At 39.6% G+C, this 22,661-nt stretch overlaps 1 protein-coding gene across 4 annotated transcripts in view; it reads left to right on the top strand.

Moving 5' to 3' along the window:
* Positions 1 to 22,661, top strand: part of sema3c (sema domain, immunoglobulin domain (Ig), short basic domain, secreted, (semaphorin) 3C) — a 143,071-nt gene that overhangs the window by 80,382 nt on the left and 40,028 nt on the right. For all 4 annotated transcript variants that reach the window (XM_059987262.1, XM_059987260.1, XM_059987263.1 and 1 more), the window contains exons 3-5: positions 19,823 to 19,983; positions 20,509 to 20,571; positions 22,275 to 22,394. In XM_059987262.1, the coding sequence (XP_059843245.1) occupies positions 19,823 to 19,983; positions 20,509 to 20,571; positions 22,275 to 22,394 (344 nt within the window). The remainder of the gene's footprint in view (positions 1 to 19,822; positions 19,984 to 20,508; positions 20,572 to 22,274; positions 22,395 to 22,661) is intronic.

The raw sequence follows: 22,661 nt of genomic DNA, 5'->3' as shown, positions 1-22,661 counted from the left end.
CATCAACTTGGAGGAATTTTAGGCCATTCCTCCTTACAAAACTGCTTCAACTCTGGGATGTTGGTGGGCTTCCTTGCATTGTCTGCTTGCTTCAGGTCCTTCCACAACATTTCTGTAGGATCAAGGTCAGGACTCTGACTCGGCCTTTCCAAAACACAAAATTTCTTCTCTTTAAACCATTCTGTTGTCGATTTTCTCTTGTCTTTCAGATCATTGTCTTGTTGCATTATCCAACTTCTATTAAGCTTCAGGTGACAGACTGCTACCCTGCCATTCTCCTGTAAAATGTTTTGATACAATTTTGAATTCATTGTTCCCTCAATTATTGCAAGCTATCCAAGCCCTGAGGCAGTAAAGCAGCCACAACGATGATGTTCCTTGCACCGTGCATCACAGTTGAGATGAGGTTTTGGTTTTGGTGTGCAGTGCCCTTTTTCCTCCAAACGTAGCAACGTGCATTTCTGCCAAAAAGTTTAACTTTTGTCTCATCTGTCCACAGAACATTGTCCCAGAGATATTGTAGAACATCCAGATAACACACACAAATTGCTGGTGGAACGCAACAGACCAGGCAGCATCTATAGGAAGAAGCACTGTCGACGTTTTGGGCCGAGACCCTTCGTCAGGACCCACATCCAGAACATCCAGATGGTCTTTTGCAAACTTAAGATGTGCAGCAATGTTTTCTTTTTTGAATAGCAGTGGTTTCCTCCATGGTGTCCTTCCACAAACACCATCCTTGTTCAGTGTTCTTCTTATAGTGGACACATGAACAAAGACTTTAGCAAGTTCTAGAGATTTCTGGAGGTCTTTTGCTGTTACCCTTGGGTCCTTTTTCACCTCCTTCAGCATCGCACATTGTGCTCTTGGTGTGATCTTTGCAGGATGCCCTCTCCTAGGGAGGGAACCAACAGTACTGAGTTTCCTCCATTTGTAGACTATTTCTTACTGTGGACCGATGAACAACCAAGTCTTTAGAAATGGTTTTGTAACCTTTTCCAGCTTCTCTACGATTCTTATAAAGTCCTCTGAAAGTTGTTTTGATCAAGGCACGGTGCTCATAAACAGATCTTTCCTGAGAAGAGCAGGCTCTGTCAGTATCCTGACTTTGTGTGTCTGTTTTTTTAATAGGGCAGGACACCTCTACAACCCACACCTCTAATCTCATCTCATTGATTGGAACACCCGACTCCAAATAGCTTTTGTAGAAGGCATTTTCCCAGAGGTTCATATCATTTTTCCAACAAATACTTGTAATGTTGGATCATTTTTCTCAATAAATATATTATTTATTTAATTGGTTCTCATTATCAAGTTTTAGGACCTACTTGAAGATCCAATCACATTGTAGGTCATATTTATGCAAAAATAGAGAAAGGTCTATAGGGTTCACAAACTTTCTAGTGCCACTTGTATATTGCAACCAATGATGATGATATGCATTATCTCTTCACTGACTGGGAACACTTAGAAGAATTGTGAGTTTAAATTTGCTCTGCAATTATGCTGTTATATGTTTATGCTGCAATTATATGTTTTTGTATCACTTTTTAGAATCAGTTAAGACAGATGTTTTGTGTTGTCATCTCCCTCAGGCTTTGACTCTTGACCATAATGACAACATGAGCAATTCAAAGTTTTCTTCAGTGAAAGTCCTCGTTAATAATGCAATGGATTTTCTTAGGTTTATAGAGTTGCCATATGAAGTAAAAGAGCAAACAGAAAGATTTAGTTCATGTGTGATTAGTTTAACAGTACAAATGTGACATGTTTCTGTAAATTAACATTTACTATACTTATACTGCCTATTATACCACTGGGGTTTAGGGCAGTAATGAAGATCCTCCATCTCTGCTGGTGTTCAGAGTTTCCTTCATCACGTTGGTAACTTCTATTGGTTTTCACTACCGCAGTCAAGCAAGTCCAGGTGGAGACTCAGGAATACCATCACACTCAGATGTAGAAGGAATTTTCATTGCTGTTTCTATAAATATTTTGTTTTTCCAATCAGGGTTGTTAGCCATGAGCTGAACGCCCAATACCTGGAGGACCAGTGGACCACTCTTAGCCTGTCCTCTATCCTTTGACAATTTGCCATGGGTGACCCTACCAAGAAGCAAAGCACGTGCTCCTAACTCGAGCCAACATAGCTCGCCAGGTCATTGAGGCATGAAAGCCTCCAAACTCTACAACGAGATTAAGGTCCTTTGGAAGAACATTTACTATAAATTTTCCTCCAAATGACCATAATCTTTACTGTAGTATCATGAAACATTAAGGCAGTACGATTTCACCGATATGTGTTTATACTTTAGAGATAAATCATTTTAAGCTCTGAGGTAAAAGTTTATCCTTGCACAAACAATTCACATGAAGAAATGATGGTCGTTATACATAATCTCAAAAAATAGGCCAACTGAAGTAGCATTGAAAAGGATATTAGATTGGAGTGAAGTGCTCTCCTATTTCTACGTAATGTTTGCATCAACAACCAACGCAGTTCTAGATGTGCTGGGGGGGCAGCCCATAACCATCGCCATGCTTCCAGGGCCAACGTAGCACGCCCACAACTCACCAATCCTAATCCATGCAGGAGGAAACCGGAGCACCCTGAGGAAATCCATTCAGTCATGGCGACAATGTACAAAACTCCTTACCAACAGCTGCAGGAATTGAACCCACATTGCTGGCGCTATAACACATTACGCTAAATGCTACACGTCTATCAAAACATATAATTATTCAAAACAATGACTGGAACCCAGTGTTATGTCCTATTATCAAAGTGACATAAGCGTTCAATGGTCTGTCATAATGACAGGTTGATCAAAGGGAACCTTTACATTGTGCTTATACTGTTAGAAGAATGTGGTGATGGATGCAAAGTCCCTTTTACTGCCCCCAGTGCTCTGTTTGGAAATCCATCCGTTCCTTTATTTTCACTACAAGTGATGGTTCACATAGTTATGGTGCAGCCTCTGATAATCCGACCATTGCTGTTGTTTTACTGCGGCGACCTTCAGGGCATTGATTGTGTATGGAGCTGTCATTCATAAAATGGACAGAGGAAGAACCGAGTGTGGGAATGTAATGTTAGCTTTGTGCATTATAATTCAACTGCAGTACCACTTAAACGAACAAAGAAGTAAGGGATTTCAGAAAGTCAAACAAGTATGGATTAAGTTAAAGCTTGTTGGATTCCAAAATTGGTGCTTTATCCTTCCCTTTTTTCAAACTAAGTGCCTCCATTTTCACATGACTGTAAGAGAGGCGACACCAGGACCACCGTTTTGAATTTATTTTCATCAGTTGCTGCTTTCCCATCATTGGCGGCCATTCTGAATTGATAATGAAACCCGGCTGTTTCAGTCTTCAGGGCTACGGCACAGGATCGAAATAAGCTGCAGAGGCTTGTAAACTTAGTCAGCTCCATCATGGGCACAGGCTTCCGCAGTATCCAGGCCCTCTTCAAGGAGTGGTTCCTCAAAGAGGCAGTGCCCATCATTAAGGACCCCCACCACCAGGACATGGCCTCTTCTCAATGCCACCATCAGGAAGGAGGTACAGAAGCCTGAAGGCAAATGCTCAACAATTCAGTAACAGCTTCTTCCCCTCTGCCATCTGGTTTTTGAATGGACATTGAACCCATGAACACTACCTCAATACCTTTTAAATGCTTATACTTAATTTAACTATTTAATATATATATATGCTTACTGTAATTCATGTATTTTTCTCTATTATTATATATTGCATTGTACTGCTGCCACAAAGACAGCAAATTTCACAACATCTGCCGGTGAGGTTAAACCTGACTCAGATTTTGATTAGCAAGGAATTAGATATGATTTGAAATATCACTGTTTTCATTAAAGCTATCTAAAAATATGATATTTATTATATGGCAATTTTTAATGATTAAATTTAAAGGTACCACAGTCCCAGCAATTGAGGCAGCAAAGTGGCATGAGGGCAGCACGTGGAGACGGGAGCAGATGGTTATCATTCTGGGTGACACCTGTGACAGATGGAGTATTCATTGTGTCTTCTCCTGTGCAGCTGCTAAGCAACAGCTGAATATTGACTTTAGCCAGCGGCATGACCCCAAAAGAGACCTGCTGTTTACGCACTGGTCCAATAGCTTCTGACATCATATTGCTGGACCAGAAAGCAAATGAACAGTTGTGCACTAAAATCTATGTGAGAATCAAACATTCGGCACAATGCACAGTGTATTTGATAATTCCCATTAAGATTTTATAATGGATTTAATGTCCAATTATTGCTGATATGCAAAAATAGTGTGTTGTTGTACGGATTGTCCTGTTTCTTCAATGGTCTGGTTCTGGCTTTGCATTTTCTAAATGTCAATGCATCGCGAGGAGGATCATTTGAGCCTTTTAGAGGATCCAGTGACTGTGTTTTATGTCTTTAGATTAGCAGCACTGCCAATATCATCACTCTCTTAAATGATACCATTAGGGGATTTGAAATGGCCTTGTGCCATTCTAGCTTTTCTGTTAACCAGCTGTTGACCTTGTTGTGGGCACAATATTATCTCCCCCACCTCTGGTTCCTTCTCAGAATTGAAACAGCTCACATCACTAACAGTAAGAATCCACCACTCACTGTGCATGGCTTTTGTTTTCAGGCCTGTGTGGGAATGTATACATTAGGTGTTCTTGTGAAGAACGCAGATGGGCAAATCTAATAGATTTGCTGTTTATATCATTTGAAAGTTGTTTTGGTTGACATTTTGATACCACTCTGAGAGAGTTGTTAGCTTATAAAATGTCTTCAGTTTACAAAGTGAAAATATATATAACACACCCAGTTGCAAATAAGTTCCCACCATTTCTAGAAACATGGGAATGTTTAACCCTTTTCTAAATTGTTGTATATTGATGATATTTCAAAAGAAATCATTGTGAGAAAGCACTTCGAGAGCTTTAATAGCTTTGTGAGGGAGCAGTCAGTCAGCTTTGTTCACTGATATTTCTTTTTCTTTGTCCAGAATTTCTAGAGAGAAACGACTTAATTTTATATTGGTGCAGTTGGAAAGTAGTGGCACTAGACTTCAAGATTCAGATAGCAATCTTGTTCTTGTAAGTTGTGCTGTATTGTCCCTGAGGTATAATCATTCCGTTTTGTCAATGTGATGGATTCTGTTTAAGGTAAGCTTTGATCAAGATAAATGGAAAGCAATTGAGGCAAATATAGGAGGTTTGACTGATCTCCAGTCGAAGCTTTAACAATATTGTGAGACTGCTCCCCGTGTTGAACCCTTGTTTGTGTTGTTATTGCTTTTCTTATTTGCGGTTTCACGCAGACATGGAGCTCTCCTCCCAGGCCAGAGGCCTAGTGCGAGAGATGTGAACTGGTAGTGTTGTTCCATCTTTGCAGGTTTGGGAAGTTGCTGTTGGAACCAGTACATCGTGATTACTTTCCAGTGAAGTCAGTGAGAGCATATGGCACGATGCAAGTGCAGAATGGATAGTACAGGTTTCGTGGGCCACAAGTATCTTGACTGCCATCCACCAAGAAACTGGTGGGGTAAAGACACCTTACAACTTGTGAAAGCAGAAGGATTGAAGCAGCACAACGATACTGGTGAGCCCAGAAGATTTGCTATAGCAGCTGGGGAAAATCACAAGAGACAGGCAAGAGTAAGATGTTTCAATGAAATCTAAAGCAATGAGCTTGCAGACGCAGAGTTGGAGGGAAGCCTAACCCAGCTCACTCTACTGCATCTCAAGGTGGCTGGATTCAAAGTGACAAATCACTAGTCTGGCCCCTCAGCTGCGAAGGAAGAACTGTGCAGTTAGGCCGGAAAAAGGAAAAGAGAAAAGTTGTTGGAAAGGAATCGTGTTTAATCTTTCAACAAAACAGCTTTTCTGGTGTTATTTTCAGATTACAGGACCAGGGAACTCCCACCCTGTGTCATTATAAGAGAATTATTCACTGTATTCAGAATTTCCTTGTTCCCTTAAACATATGCATTCAACTCTCAAAATTGGCTGGGAACACTTGGCTGAATGTATTGGCTCATGCAACAGCCTGGCGTTTCAATTCACCTTCTGCCAGACATCCGTAGCCACATAGCTGATTGATACTGCTGACAACATCTTCTAAAGCATCAGGCAAATTTCATCAGGTGAGAGGAATATGAAGTGTCCTCAGACACTATTACATCAACTTGATTGTAACTCTGAGGTTGAGCATCCTATCTGGTGCCACAAGGCAAAACCAATGCACAGATTGGATCATCTGGTAGGGTGCTTGTGGACATTTTAACTTTTCCCTGCTTCGACCTGTGGTTCACACCTGATTTAAGAAGACCACTGTCATCCTGGTACCTCAGAAGGCAATATGCTTTCATATATATTGTCTTCCTTTTTCTTGCATTCCATTTTCCTCTTCTAGTTTCTTAAGAGTATCTCTGAATTTGCTGATTTCTCAGGAAATTACCTCGTTTATCCTCTTCCATTTCCACAGTATTAATGTCCTCCTCTTACTTTTTCTTTACTACTTTTAGTTTGTACATCTTGATCTTGGGAAGGTGCATTTAGCTCACTGGAGGATTCTCTTATTAATCCTTCTATTGCTCTCTTTACGATCTGATCTCTGCTCTTGGTTTCCTCATCTAATGAATCCTCTGTTTTCATACCTCCATTGACGTCTTTCTTTTTGACCAGCTGGGCTTTAGACATTTCATCTACCTTTGCAAGCAGTTTTTTTTTATCTCCCATTTGTAGTTCATGCAATAACCTCAATGCACACAGAGCAGATTCTGGTTCTTTATACTCACAAAAGCTGAATGCTTGCAACTTTTCTGAAGCTCCTTGAAGTCTCTTCCAGCTTAAAACAAAACCACATTTCACAAGTAACTTAATCACAAACAAAAGAAAATCTGCAGATGCTGGAAATCCAAGCAACATGCACAAAATGCTCGAAGAACTCAGCAGGCCAGGCAGCATCTATGGAAATGATGCTGAAGAAGGGAGTCAGCACAAACCATCGACATCTTTTCCATAGATGCTGCCTGGCCTGTTGAGTTCTTCCATTATTTTGTGTGCGTTGCTTTCACAAGTAACTACCTGGTTAACATATCAAAAGCTCTCTCAGATATATTGACAACAAAAGCTGTTGTAGTTTAGCCACTGCCTTCGTTACTTTTACGATCCCTCTGAACAGCAAGGTCCTTCCTTGGGGTCCAACCTGAGGCACTGTGGTTGGCACCAATACCTGTTTGCCGTCTGTTGGACAACCGTTCATGATTTACAGCATAAAGACAAATGTGGCATCATCCAGTATCTTTCTTAATTCCCTTTCAGTTAATTCTATTGCAAGGGATGTGGCATGCAAATTGTGGATGGATCTCCAATCAAGCTGTAGCTATCTCGCATCCCCACAATGCTGGCCCTCATGTTTTTACTCCATACAAGTTCAAGTTTGTTGGTTGGCGTATTTCACTGTTATGAATGTAACTTTGACAGGAGTTACCTTTTCTCCAGTATAAGTTTTTCATTGGATAACTATGGGCTTCAGTTCAGTACCTTTGAAATGCCATTCAAACTCATTTTGTGGAATGACTGAATCAGCTGAGCCAATATCCAATTCCATTTTAATTAATTTGTTGTTTATTTCTTATTCACTTCTGGTGTAAGCCATATTGCTTGTCCATTGTTAGTTTTAACATTATATCTCTCAAGGCTACGCAGTCCCGTGTCACTCTCGACATTATCAGACTTATCTTCAACAGCATGCAGATTAGTGCAATTTTTGAAACTGCCCCTTAACTTTTTATCTTTTTACTCTTCCCTGGGCAGACCATTTATTTTAGTCTGTCTGGCGTATTCTTTGTATGTGCCCTACTTTTCTGCATTTTCTGCAAGTTTCACCTTTAGATCTGCATTTGTCTGGTGTATATGAACCTCTGCCACAATGGTAATCCTATTTCTTTGGCTAGGTAGGCCTCCAACTAGACACTGCAACTTGTTCACACTAATTTTCTTTCCTGACTGCAATTCAATTGCAGCTCTAGCTTAAGTTTCCATTGATACAGCTATTTCAACTGGTCTTTTAAATGTAAGTTGTGTTCAGTTAGGAGCCATTTTTGAATGTTTTCTTGTAAGATTCCATAAACTAAACAATCTACCAGTACATTATTAAGCCTATCATCAAACCAACAATGCTCAGACAACTAGTTCAATTCAGCCAAGTTCATTGAAATGGATTCTCTTTCTTTTTGATTCTGTTTGTGAAACCTAAAGCCTTCTGCAACCTAAAATGGTTTCAGTTCTAAATGTTCCTGCATTACTCTCAAGATATCAGCAAAGCTCATTTTGGCTGGTTTGGTTGGAGCAGTCAGATTTTGAAGCAAACTATCTGCCTTAAATCCAATGCACTCAGCAAATTTGGCACTTGTTTCTTATTGACTATAACATTTGTTTTAAACTACTGCATAATCCATTCAGTATACGTATTCCAGTTTTCTTTTGTGTAAACACGTAAATCTTTCAAATGTAGCCAGCCATTTCTGCTCGTTTTTTATGATTATTTTCACCTGATACTCACTGTTTATGAACCCATGAACTCTTCAGTTTTCTGACTTCTTTTTTAGTCTGTTGTCTTTCCTTTTGCAAAGGAAATGTACTGCTCCAAAGAAAAAGAACACATACTGGACTTTTTTAGAACTTGACCATTTCTTGCTGTGTTTTTTAAAACTCAAACATCTCACTGCACTTTAGCAGGTAGGTAGCCATCTTAGGTTCAATTTAAAAATACCTCATTGCCACTGTTTTGTTTTGTAACTCCAAAACATAAAAACTAATTCGAAGGAAATACAGAGGATCCAGAATGCAAGTCTAACTTCATTTTTATGTTCGCGAGGCGCTCACAATCATACACACAATGACGTATACCATTCACGTACTTCGTACTTATAACCATTATGAATTATATAAACAACAAAGAATGCTTAATCAAACAAAATATTTACAATATTACTCAGATATTACTATATTAAATGTACAACAGAAAGCATTACCATTTGTACAATTGCAATGATCAGCTCAGGGAGTATCAGAGCTGGGCAGCAATTCCATCAGATCTGAAACAGAAAGATAAGTTAACATTTTGAGTCTGGCCCTTCGTGAAGTGAAATTATGCTAATTTTTCATCTTATAATGGGATCATTTCGTTCTTACAAAGAATATTATTAATGTTCTATGGTCCTGTTGCTTCCAGATTTTATTCGTAATTAACAGCATTTAGGCTGCTTTTTGTGTTATCTCTGGGGGTCTCTTTTTATTTTAAAAGCTTACCATGTTCTTGTTTTGCATCACGACCACTTTAAACATTATTCCAAAATATTAGTCTTTGTAAAGTCAGCATTACCCCATGTCAGTAATTACAATTAGTGTAAGAGAAGAGGTTCACAGGCCTCCACTAATTCTATGAAAAACTACCTCACCTATAACTGAGTCTAAAATATACTCAGTTGTAACTTGTAAAGGAGCAGTGGCAATCTGGAACCAATTTATACTTTATCCAGTGGATTAGAGTGAGTTTGCAGACTTTTCTTTGTATCAGTAATCAGAATTTAGTTTGGTGTATGTTCATAATTCTGTTTGTAATTCCTCATCGCATAGAAGGAAATAATTCAACCCATTGAGTCTGTGCCAGTTCTCAGAGGAATCCCAACTGTAAATCATTTAAAAATTAATTTAGTGTTTAATAAAAGTCAGAATAACAAGTGAGTGCAGCCTTACAAAAAATGACCAGTTTTAGCTAATCCGATTAATAAGGTGCTTAACTGAGTTTAGCAGATAATCACATGAAAGCATAGAATTCGTAGCAGCTTCACACCTTTGCAAGTGAATTTTGCTAATAAGCCACTTCATTGTTTGACTGAGAATGAAATGATCTGCAACTGTGCGTAAAAGACACGAAGCAAATTACAATGTTTTTATATGTTTTGTAACTATAAAGGGCAGCATTGTGGCACAGTAGTTCTCCCTGTGGCTGCTCGGGTTTCCTTCGGGTGCTCCGGTTTCTCCTGCCTCCCGAAGACGGACTGGTGGTTTAATTGACTGCTGTATGTGACCTCGTAAAGTAGGTTAATGACAAAAGTAAGCAAAAGGGACTTGATGGACATGCATGAGAAGGAATATGTTGAAGTGCCATAGGGAAGTAAAGTAAGGAGGAATGTGATTGCTCGCATGCAAACCTGTGCAAAGCTGACAGAATGGTCTTCTGTGTTGGCATAAGTATAAAATACCTCATGAATTATCAACAGAATGGATCAAGTCTACCCCACCTTTTCAAAAACAGCTTTGTGCATGCATAGTCTGATGAAGTGGCAGTGATTCATTACAGATGGCAGATTTTCAAAACGTGAAATTAGGTGTTTTCCTTTGAAAAATAATAAATGTTTCAGAGGAATCTCTAACTAAAGGTGTGTTTCTCATTAGAGTATTCCAGTCTGAAAGCTATTTGTGTAATCACCGGTTATTCTCCGTTTGGCCAAGACTGAAAAAATCACAAACTCTTGGCTGGTGTGACTCTGGCAGCTGCTCGGTTTATAATAGTGCTGGAGTCATCTTTCAACATAATTTCATTTTTAAAAAATGCAGCCTTTCTTCTGAAATATCCAGTACTTCATAGGGCAAAACTTCAGTAACTTAACTCCACCCAACCTTCAGCCTATTTTCTTCTACACATAATTTCCCTCTTTTCACCACTGTCATTTGCACTACCTCACAACTGTATCAAACTTCATTTATTTAAGAATATATTATGTACCCAATGTCTGAGACCTTATCAAATGGAAAGAAAATGGACCTTTCATATGTGGGATAAACAGATCAAATGGTGTGACTAAAGGATATGCAGCACATCAAATCTAAAGATAAAGAAATGCATGTATGTAGTGCCATTGACTAAAGGGCGGCATCCCAAGGTGGATCCCAGTCAGGATGTGCATGACACAACTAGCAGGTGTGTTAACAGACATTTTAAATCTCTCACTCTCCTAGTATAGAGCCCTCTCCTGCTTCAAATCATCCACCATTGTCCCTGTACCTAAAAAGACCAAGGTAACATGTCTGAACGACTGGAGTCCTGTTGCTTTCATCTGCAGCATGCTGCCACCCACACTGGACCCCCTACATTTCACCTAACGACACAACCGATCGACTGATAACGCAGGAGCCACAGCAAAACACATCCTTACACATCAAAACACAGCAAAACACTGTCCTTACACATCTGGAGAAGAAGGATGTTTATGTGAGAATGCTATTCTTGGACTACAGTTCAGCATTCAACACCATAATTCCATCCAGGGCTCGACAAGAAGCTCAGAGACCTCGGCCTTGACCCTGCCTTCTGTAGCTGGATCCTGAATTTCCTGTCAGATCACCAGCAGGTGGTAAGAGTGGGCTCCCTCACCTCCATCCCTCTAACCCTCAACACAGGTGCCCTTCAGGGCTGTGTACTAATTCTGCTCCTTTTTACTCTCTGTATACCCATGACTGTGTCACCACCCATAGATCCAATCTGCTAATTCAATTTGCTGATGACACTACATTGATTGGCCTCATTTCAAATATTAATGAGTCAGCCTACAGAGAAGAAGTCATCACCCTGACACAGTGGTGTCAAGAAAACAACCTCTCACTCAACATCACAAAAACAAAGGAGCTGGTTGTGGTCTACAGGAGGAATGGAGTCAGGCTCACCCCTATTGACATCAATGGATCTGGGGGTTGAGAGGGTGAACAGCTTTAAGTTCCTCAGCATATACATCACCGATGATCTCAGGTGGTCTGTACGCACTGGCTGTGTGCTGAAAAAGCCATAACAGTGGCTCTTTCACCTCAGACAGTTGAATAAATTTGGTATGGGCCCCAAATCCTTTCTATAGGGGCACAACTGAGAACATCCTGACTGGCTGCATCACTGCCTGGTATGGGAACTGTACTTCTTTCAATTGCAGGACTCTGCAAAGAGTGGTATGGATAGCCCAGCGCATCTGTAGATGTGATCTTCCCATTATTCAGGACATTTACAAAGACAGGTGTGTAAAAAGGACCCAAAGGATCTTTGGGGACCCGAGTCACCCCAACCACAAACTGTTCCAGCTGCTCCTATGATTGCACATTGCACATTTAGACGGAGATGTAACGTAAAGATTTTTATTCCTCATGTATATGAAGGATGTAAGAAATAAAGTCAATTCAAGCCATCCACTACAGTACCGGAATTTTGGAAACAGGGCAGGCAATTCGCGCAGGAAAAAGTTGCTACAAACTGCAAATGTTAACGGCTATATAACTTGCTCTAACAATGGTGAATGGGGAAGGATTATTGGTCAGAGTAAATGTACACCCCTGTGGGTACTATCTCAGAGCTACCCATCTTCTGAAACTTAGCCACATATATGATTGTGATGACCCAGACAAGGACAGAGGAGGATAAATCAACCCAATGCTATTCTTCAGAGTCCGTAAGTGATCGGTTTACAGAGATATCTGGGCAGAGAAGTACAAGGTTGGATAGCAAATTTAATTTTACCAACACTGAGAAAGTTTTTAAATATGCCACATAATTAACTTCTTCGATCATCAGTATATCTTACAGATCAGGAAAAAAAGGTGTGGAAAAATTCAATGAGTTTGGATGTGTTCCTGTGATTACACAAATTCTTCCAACTAAGAGCAGCACATTTAGATTATATCAGTAATTATATCTTCTCTGGGTATTATTTTCATTTAAGCCTGCAGTTTAACATAATCCCAGGGTATTGGTTTTATTTAAAATAGATGATCCACTTGAGCCTGCTGACAGGTCATTCCTAAATCTGCAGCCACCTGTCATAGTCACCAAGTCATCAATTCAATACTTTAACATAAATATAACTAAAGCTGAAATGAAAACCAGGTGCAACATCTCCACGCAACCATTGGAAGAAGACTGGCTCCTGACTTGCTGCTGAAACCAAAATCAGTAGGAAAATCATTGCAGACATACAGGGTAAATAAACAAAAGGATTGCTTTGTGAAACATATATCGTATATCCCTCAACTCCATCTCAAATGGTATCTAACATTTCTGGTTGGATGCTCTCCCAGGTTTAGCCTTTATTTGTGCCAAATCAGATGAGACGTGCAATTCATCCAACCATCAGAAGGCTTAACATGCTAACACTTCAAGAAGATGAATTTCCCTTGGACCAGAGTGCTGGTTCAATGGTTGGAAATATTGCAGACTACCAAGAACAATCAAGCTTTGTGAACTTGTTTCACATTTTAAAAATTAAAAGTTAGAGCAAAAACATATTAATGTTCCTTCACACACTACTTCTCTGCAAACTTTGTACATTGCCGTCACTCAAAATATACAAACATTATATGAGCTTCACTATATAAGTAGAATACTCATTTCTTCTCTCGTTTTTCAAAACCCTGTCCAGACCCTACTGACATAGTCTTCCTCCAGCAGTCAGATGCTAGGTGCTGCTCCTTCACTGCCCAGTGACGGCCTCCTGCACTCAGCCTTGTATTCCAGCTCACTGTCATCTTGCTGGTCATCATCCACCACTTTTAAACCTACTCAGAATGAAAGTATGAAGCCCTGAAGTGAAAACACTTGGCTTTCCTCCTGAAGCTGTGTGGACGATACGTACTGCTCACTTTGGCCTTTAACTGCTTGACACCCCGCCCAAGAGAAACTCAGGAGTGAGGTGTTTCATCTGAAAAGTTGAGGAGCCTGATTTTTTCTGCTGTGACTCCCAACATTGCCAACATTTTTTTTTGCCTCTCATTTTTATGCCATTCCCCCTCTCAAGTGCCTTCCTTCAGCTAGCTATTCCTTGTTCCTTGGCCTAGTATCTGATGCACACAGCAAACGTTGTATTCTCTTCTCCTGAGGATGTTTCTACTGATGTGGTCAGCCACTGAATCCCAAGCCTTATTGGGAAGTGAGAGAATGAAACCTGTGTGCCAAATGTGTGGGGAAATGGGTGCTGAGCACTTTGTAAAGAACTTTGGGATTTCATCAAGTTTCCTTGGCTTTCAAGTCCAACCCCAACTTTATTGGTGCACTTTCCAGGTGCAGATTTGTTTTATTTAGATGTTAAACTCAGTGAGCATAAAAAAAAAATCTTTAATTCCGCAATTTCAGATTAATTTTGTTCCTGGAATAATTTAAACACTTCAGGAAATGGAAGCAAGTCCGATCCATTTCTGACAAGTATCTGCCCCAACTACTCATTTCCACAATACAGTGGTGCAGTGTTGGAAACCTCGTCCATACAGACCGGTACTGTTTGCTGACAGCTGAACAACACATTCATCCTGCTCTGTAGGGGAAGGCAGGACCATCATTCTGAACAGCTTCCACAAGACCGCATTTACATCTTATTGGAGATTTATGTGGCCTGTCAGAGCTGTGAAAGAGAATTGTAAATGCATCAAAATTGCTTGCCGAGAATGTGAACACACTGCAGCTGGATTTTAAATGGCTTCTGAAAATATTAATTACAGAAATAATTCTCCTTGATCTTCTTCCCCTAGATCAGGGGTTCCCTTGGTTAATAATTGGGTCCATGGCATAAAAAAGTTTGGGGACCCCTACCCTGGAGTTTCATTTCAAGACCTATGAAGATTTTAGTTTTAAATACTTCTGTTAATTTGTTTTCGTATTTCTGAGCAAATGAATGCTGATGTGATCATGAGTCGTAAACTCAGAGAAATGTGTACTGGACCATTGAAACAACAATGTTGCTGAAGTCCTTAAAATTAATAGGTACATAGATATGAATTAGTCTCCTTGCTCAGTTAGGGCCAGTCACTTAGTTCAGCTCAATCCTTTGAGAAAGTGGGCAAATAGATGGAAGTCTTCTCACACTATAATTAGAGTCTTAGTGAGGAATATTCTATTTTTGCAATAATTTAAATGTAAATAATTCAGTCTGATTTCAGATACTGAACCAAAGTAGAAACTTCCTAAGGAAAAACTTCAAACCAATGTGCTTTAAGCAGTTCAGCTCTCAACTGGTTTACTAGTTTACCATTTACAACAGCCAAAAGCCATCAAACTCGTGACTCCTTAAAGGCCACTTGCACGGGAGAGTAAAATCATGACTTGAATTGCACGTGGTTTATTGTGGAATCTTAACCAAGTAAAAGCTCGTAAAATTCTTGGAATCTCAAAAATCCTCCAGTGATCTGATGCCAAGCCACATAAGGTGATATCAGATCAACTTTTTTATAGAGGCAATTTTAAGGATCATCTTAAGAAGGAAAGTGAGGTGGAGACAGAAAGCATTTAATGAGTGAAACATTGTAAGGCTGGAAGTGATAAAATTAGTAAATGGAAAGACATTGGGTGGACTTGAAAACAGATTAAATTCTTTAAAATCAAATCTATATAATTACAGGATAGTCTAACTTTGATAATAGATGATGACTAAGGGGCAGTAACTGGTATTGAATCTGATGCGAGTCCTGAGGCTCTTGTACCTCCTACCTGATGCCAGCGGCAAGAAGAGAGCATAAAACTGAGTGGTGGAGATCTCTGATGATGGATGCTGCTTTCCCATGACGGAGTTTCTTGCGGATGTGCTCAATCATCGGTAGATTACATTGGACCAATCAAGCTGAGTTTTTTTTGACAAAGCATCAGTGGAGCTTGATGAATGAAATGCAGTGGATTTTAGGGAACCACTTAACAAAGTACAACACAAAGGAGATTAACAAAATGAAGACCCAGAGAATTAGAGTGTTAGCATCCTTTGTAGGATTGGTTAAAAAGTCAGTTTAAGAATGGAAAGCAACAAATTGTGTTATTTGGCTTACACATATATAATTGTTTGGATATCGGAATTTGGAATAAAGTAAAAAATCAATGTAGCAAATAATCTCTTTCGGTGTGTCTGACTGTGAGTAGTCAAAAGTCGCAGAGGAGTCCAGAAGACAAGCAAAGACTGTTTAACACAGGCTCTATTGCAGATGTCAGTGACTTTAGTAAGGGCCATGTTACTAATTGAACAGGAATTGGTATCGGGTTGGTGCAATTTAAGACTTTGATTCTGAAAAAGCGAACGGTAGATTTGGGAGTGCAGTGCATTCATGAATTTTGAAGGAGTAAAGGGGTTTGAAGAAGGGGCAATAGATTATGAAAACTGGAGGGTCATGGCATGGTACGTTGAGGCTACTGATGCTGGAATACTTGCAACACACGCAAAATGCTGGAGGAACTCAGCAAGCCGGGTAGCATCTATGGGAAAGAGTACAGTCGACATTTCAGGCCGAGGCCCTTCAACAGGACTGGAGAAAAAAATATTAGTAGATTTGAAAGGTGGGGGAGGGGAGGGAGAAACACAAGCTGATAGGTGAAACTGGGAGGGAAGAGGTGAAGTAAAGAGCTGGGAAGATTATTAGTGAAAGAGATAGAGGGTTGGAGAAGGGGGAATCTAATAGGAGAGGACAGAGGGCCATGGAAGAAAGAAAAGGAGCGAGGAGCACCAGAGGGAGGCAATGGGCAGGTAAGGAGATGAGGCAGAGAGGGAAAAGGGGGTGGGAAATGGTGAAGGAGTGGGCGAGAGGGAGGCATTACCAGAGGTTCGAGAAATCGATGTTCATGCCATCAGGTTGGAGGCTACCCAAGGCGAATATAAGGTGTTGTTCCTCCAGCCTGAGAGTGGCCTCATTGCGACTGGATGGGCAAGGAAGACAAAAGCAATGAAACGGACAACTTAAGAACTTCAGTCCAAAGGAGAATCACGAAAGGAAGTCGGGCCGTCGATATCTTAGTGGAGGCAGAATTTGGATCTCGTGGACAAACTGAACTTGGCAAAGGCAGGAGGGGAGAAGGCAAAGAATGTTGACTGTTCAGGTCAAGTTGTACAGGGGCAGGGGCTGTGGATGAGGGAGAACTTTTGAAGAAGCTTGATTACAGGAAGGGAGCAAGGTGACAGAGTCAGCAAAATTGATGCTGTTTGAAAGAAAGTGCAAGCCTTCAGCACAAGTTGACCACAAAATTATAGATCATGTTATTCTGGGCATTCCTTTAAAGAGGAATATTTCACAAGAAGTGTTTAAATTATAGGGAGGGGGGTCCCTGGTAGTTGTTTCTCTTGAAGTTAGTGTTACCATATTGAGAGACCAAGTACAGCATGTAGTTTCTTTTATTGCTGCAAGATCTCGGGAACAAGTTCTCATTATCCTCAAAGAATAGCCTATTTTATTTAACTGCACTAAATTCATATCCTGGAAAAAATACAGTGCATAAAATAACACTTGCAGTTTCTATAATAAAAGTGGCACACATGGTTCAGCAAAACCTGATAATGTAACAGACTGAAGCAGTTAGATTGCAGCATGTCAAACGGACACGTAAATAGAGCGTGAGATGGAAACAGGTCCTTTGGACCAAACCATTCATATCAAACAAGGTGCCCATTTAAGTTATTCCCATTTGCCTATTTTTGGACTATATCCTTCTAAACAATTCCTATCCAAGTACATGTCCAAATGGCTTCTATATTTTGTTATTTTATCTGCCCCAACGTCTTCCTCTGTAGCTCTTCCCCACATAAGTGCCACTTGTGGAAAGGGTTTCTATAACATATGTCCCCTCTCACCTTACAGCAATGTCCTCTAGTCCTTGGTTCCCCAAAACTAGAAATCATCTATGTGCGTTCTATGTATGCCCCTCATGATTTTATATACCTCTACAGTATCTTCTTTCAGTCTCCTACACTCCAAGGAATAAAGTCCTAGCCTGCCCAACCTCTCCACCTTTTAAGTTCTAACAACATCATTGTAAATTATTTCTGCACTCTGTCCAGTTTTATATCATCTTTTCTGTAACAGGGTAACCAGAACTAAGCACAATACTCCAAGTGCAGCCTCACATAGGCTATGTTTTCCTTGACAATTATGACAGGATTATAATTTTCTTCTGTTTTTGAACGACAAAGTTAACTGACCAGAATCCTAGAGGTATGGGTGACTTCAGATACATTATGTCTGATGTCATTTGTTGGTGATCAGCTGCTGTATTGCTTGAAAATTAATATTAAAGTAATCAGCTATTCCTGAGATTGCTGACATTTTTAGCAAAGCTTGGACCTCTGCATAACATATTTTATCACATGTTAGAATAGTTGACAAAGTTGGTCAGAATAGAAGGGAGCACAGAAACAGCATGTGAAACATCTCAGTGCACTAACTAAACATCATATCACTTTCTGCACGCTGTCCATATGGATAGGTCTTTCCTTGAACTTGAAGGTCAACAGGGCCATTCATTAGGCTTCTCCACAATAACTTCAAAGTTGCTCGGTAGTCTTGGTAAAGTTGATGTTGTTGATTGTATTAGTAAAGCCTTGTACTCTGATCTTTAAAGTCATGGGACATGAGATTCAACTAAAAGCACTTACTTTGAATATCAAACAACGTGAACTGGGAAGATCTAGAATATGTTCAGTTCAATAAAAATAGGTTAGCCTTTGAGAACCATGGTAACCACTTTTCCAAATGCTTAAGACTGAATTCTGGTTTGTAATTTGTTCTCAAACCAGTACAGACATCCACCAAAGTACAATATTTTGTTTCATAACAGGTTTATTTAGTTGAGTCAGTTTTGTGTTTTTAGAGATAACAGTTGCTGAACTATCACAATGTATTACTTTTAACATTGGGATGCCGATATTTAAAACAATACATACAGTCCCTGGGTTATGTAAAAGCTCTGTTCCTGAGAACAGTCAGAAAACCAAGTTTTCAGATGTCAGAAATGAACAATTTCCGTAAGGATTGTTTGAAATGAACAAATACACACTTTGTTTTTAATGTTTTCTCCTGCAGATTAGTTACAATGGTATATTGTCAGAATGTCCCACATCTAATAGTTCGTTTTGATGGCTTCAAAGTATCAATGGAAGTTACATTATTTGATAAGGTATTTTACAAGTATTTTAGAACAGATTTGCCGTGTCAGTTTCCAAGGTAAATCTTTTAAGTGGCCTCCTTCTGTGAACCAGCAGCTATGTTCTTAAAGACAATGCTTCTATTGGATTACTGTGGGAAGGTTTCACATAAGCAGTTTTGTTTTGAAGACTGCTTTTGTTGAATTAACAAGTTCCATAACTCCTGAAGCTGTTTACACGTCTGTAACTAAATTTCTTGTCTTGAAAAATTTTTTAAGAGTTTGATGGGAGAATCTGTGTAGTTAGATTTTTTTTTCAATCAGGTCTTTCATCAGCTGATAGAATGAAAGATGCAACATTATGCCAGAGTATAGGAGTAATAGGCTGACATGCTCCCATGTCTTATGGAATCGTGGAATCATTTTACCACTATACAATTAACATCTAGGTGCACAGGGTGATTACTGCATGCAAGTTACTGTTTGCATTGGATAGATTTGCCAGCTAGGGAGGTCTGGAAGTCGGTCACTGAACTGTTAAACTTCTATGATTAGACTGTTGAGCTTGAAGTCAATGAAGATGGATGGCCAAACAGTTCTGAAAGTTTGCCAAGGCTGTGTAGCCAAATTCAGCTATGTAGCCTAGGTGATCTTTTCCTAACATTGGCCTGAATGAAACCTTACCACATCCAAAGTTTCAGCTTGGGCCAGCAGACGGAAATTGTTGCAACGTCCCTGATAATGAAGTGGCGATATCCAGAGCTGACATGTAACATTTAACCCTATATTAACCTGTCCTAGGACATATTTCATCTCACTACAAAGAACCCATAAAAGTAATTGTATTCAATTAATAACCATATTATGTGTCTTGATTTTATAGAACTGAAGGCCACCGGAACATCACAGTTCTACAGTCTGTCCTTGGATCCTTTGGATTATAGAATCCTACTCATGGATGAAGATCAAGACCGCCTGTATGTAGGCTCTAAAGATCACATTCTGTCTCTCAATGTAAACAACATCAGCCAGAGCCCCCTTTCTGTAAGTTTAATCTCTTGAGTTTGTTTTGGATGATGGAAGTGATTTTGATTCACACTGTTATTATAAGGTTTCCATCCGCTATTTCATCCAAATATTGTATGGACCACCCAGTAATGTGTCAGCCATCCTGGCTTCCAGAGCTACGACAGGAAGCTATCTCTCATATTTCCCCATTGGTTCAAGAGGCACAGCAGAACTAAGAAATTCAGAAGCAGCTTTTGAAGAGATTCTATCCAATAATTTTCTCAGCACGTCTAAACCGTGTGTCAAAAAGACTTTCAATATAAACTGAAAATAAAAAACTGATTTACATAAGGTACCCAGAGATGACTGATTCTAACAGCTGTACGTGCTACCATTTTATTTTCCGATTGACCTATTCCTCTATTTTTCCAGTGCTGTAAGGCAAAAAACAGTCCACAATAAGCAGACTGTGGTGCTGGGTCCACATTGGTTGCAATGCTTACTTACTGTGTCCTGGATTGTTTTAATGCTGTGCTGAAGTCTTGCAATATCTTTCATCAGGTTCACTGGCCAGCGTCAGGCAATAAAGTCGATGAATGCAAAATGGCTGGCAAGGATCCAAGTGTAAGTAGCAAATGTCTCGATCCTCCCTGTGGTGATGAATATTTTTTTTGACAGACATGGAATTACTTAGAATTACAACATGGAATTGGTCTATTTAGCCCAACCAGTCCGAGTCAATATTTGTCCTCCATATGGGCAGTAATTCTGATCCCATGTGTCTATTCCTATATTTTATTATTCCACTTTCCTTCAATGACCTATCAAATGCTTAAATGTCAGCATGGTCTCTACTTCAGTCAGTAAATCTAGTAATGAATTCCATGAAGTCTCTCAATCTTCTGTGTAAATATAATTTCCCTGCTCCTTTCCTTAAATCTCTTCCACTCCATCTAATATATCATAACATGTCCCTTGTTCTACGCTCCTCAACCATGAGAAGCAATCAGTTTCATTTCATGTGTCCTACCTGTTCTTAGTTTGAAACACCCATATACCGCTTTGTTCAAATGAAAATGGGCCCATTTTCTGACCTTTTTTGTATTTTAGTGTATTGCTTCATGCCAGCAACACCCTCACAAGTATTTTCTGTACCCTCATAATTTGCATTAAAGCTATTTGTCTGTTGTAGAATACTGCATCATAATTGAGGTAGATTCACCATTACATATTAGCTTTTATTCTCAGTACCTGTTGCCATTAAACTCTGTATTCGCTTGAATGGTTTTTAAATATCCTTTCTCCCTGGAGAATTAGTTTCTGCATCTTATGAAGCTAATTCTGCAAATCCTTCTGCTCTTGCACATCATTGCAACAGATGTTAAGCTGACTGGCCTGTAATTATCTGGATTAGCTTGATCTGCAAAGTCACTTCACTCTTCAATCACATTTCCATTCTTCATGGAAACATCTGTATTTTCTTCCCCGCCCCCCCCCCCCTCTTTCCCTTAGAATATCTCCCCTCTTTCAAGTTAACTAATGTGTAACATTTCTTTAAATCTACTATAATATTGAGCTTTAGCTGGTTATGGAATTCTGTCCTTCCCGGATTGTTCCCTGAAACAAAACATCTGTTAAATGTAATTGACAAAAGTAACTTGGCAGAGATAAGGTGAGCAGCTCATCTGAACTGAAAACAACCAAACTATGAAGACTTTGAATGCTATATGCATGGAATTAATGGAATTAAACTAATTAAGTGAACATGGAGAACAATCCATTTTCAGCTGCCACTAGAAGAAGGATGTTGTTGCTTTGGAGAGGGTGCAGAAGAGGATTACCAGGATGCTGCCTGGTTCAGAGGGCATGTGCTGGATAAGTTTGGGCTGTTTCCTCTGGAATGCCAGAGACTGAGGGGAGGACTGAAAGAGGTTTACAAGATAATTACTCAGAGAGTGGTGTATGCCTGGTGTGACGGTAGAGGCAAATGCATCAGAGGCTTTTAAGAGACTTTTAGATAGGCACATTGATGCAAGGAAGATGGGGGGATATGGATATTCTGTAGGTAGGAGGGATTATTTTTTGGGTGTTTTGGATTTGCTATTCAGCTGGTTCAGCGCAATATTGCGGACCGAATAGCCTGTTCCTGAGCTGTATTGTTCTGTGTTCTATGTTCAATGCATTTTTTTAAATCTCTTGTCTATCTCACAGAATCATTTAGTTCAATTGTGATCATCTATTAGTAAAAACAGCTTTTTATTCATATGTACATTATAGATTGCCTATTTATGACTAATTCTTATATTTGTTTCTATATTTTTTGACAGACTGGATGTGGTAATTTTGTTCGTGTCATTCAAGTTTATAACCGGACTCATCTCTTTGTTTGTGGAAGTGGTGCATTTAGCCCTGTCTGCACATACATCAACAGAGGTCGCAAATCTGAGGTTTGTGTTAAACCATTAATGAATTGACATTATGTAATGCACAGATAGCTGCCAAAGAAACGCTGCATTCAAATCCCTGTAATTACTGCTATGGATTCAATTTCCTGTACATTTCCAGTAGCTCTGAAAGACTTTCTCTTATGCATTGTCTTGTCTTCCAGAAATAACTCAAACATTTCAAGTGGTTGATTAGTGAATCGTACAGTTACTGTTTAATGTAGCAGAAAGCTATTTGCTTACATGTGTGCAATCCATTTTAGAATTTGA

Source organism: Hypanus sabinus, chromosome 13 (assembly GCF_030144855.1).
Source record: "Hypanus sabinus isolate sHypSab1 chromosome 13, sHypSab1.hap1, whole genome shotgun sequence".
In the NCBI taxonomy this organism is placed as follows: domain Eukaryota; kingdom Metazoa; phylum Chordata; class Chondrichthyes; order Myliobatiformes; family Dasyatidae; genus Hypanus; species Hypanus sabinus.
Note: the sequence above shows the minus strand (reverse complement) of the source record. Positions and strands in the feature narration are given on the sequence as shown.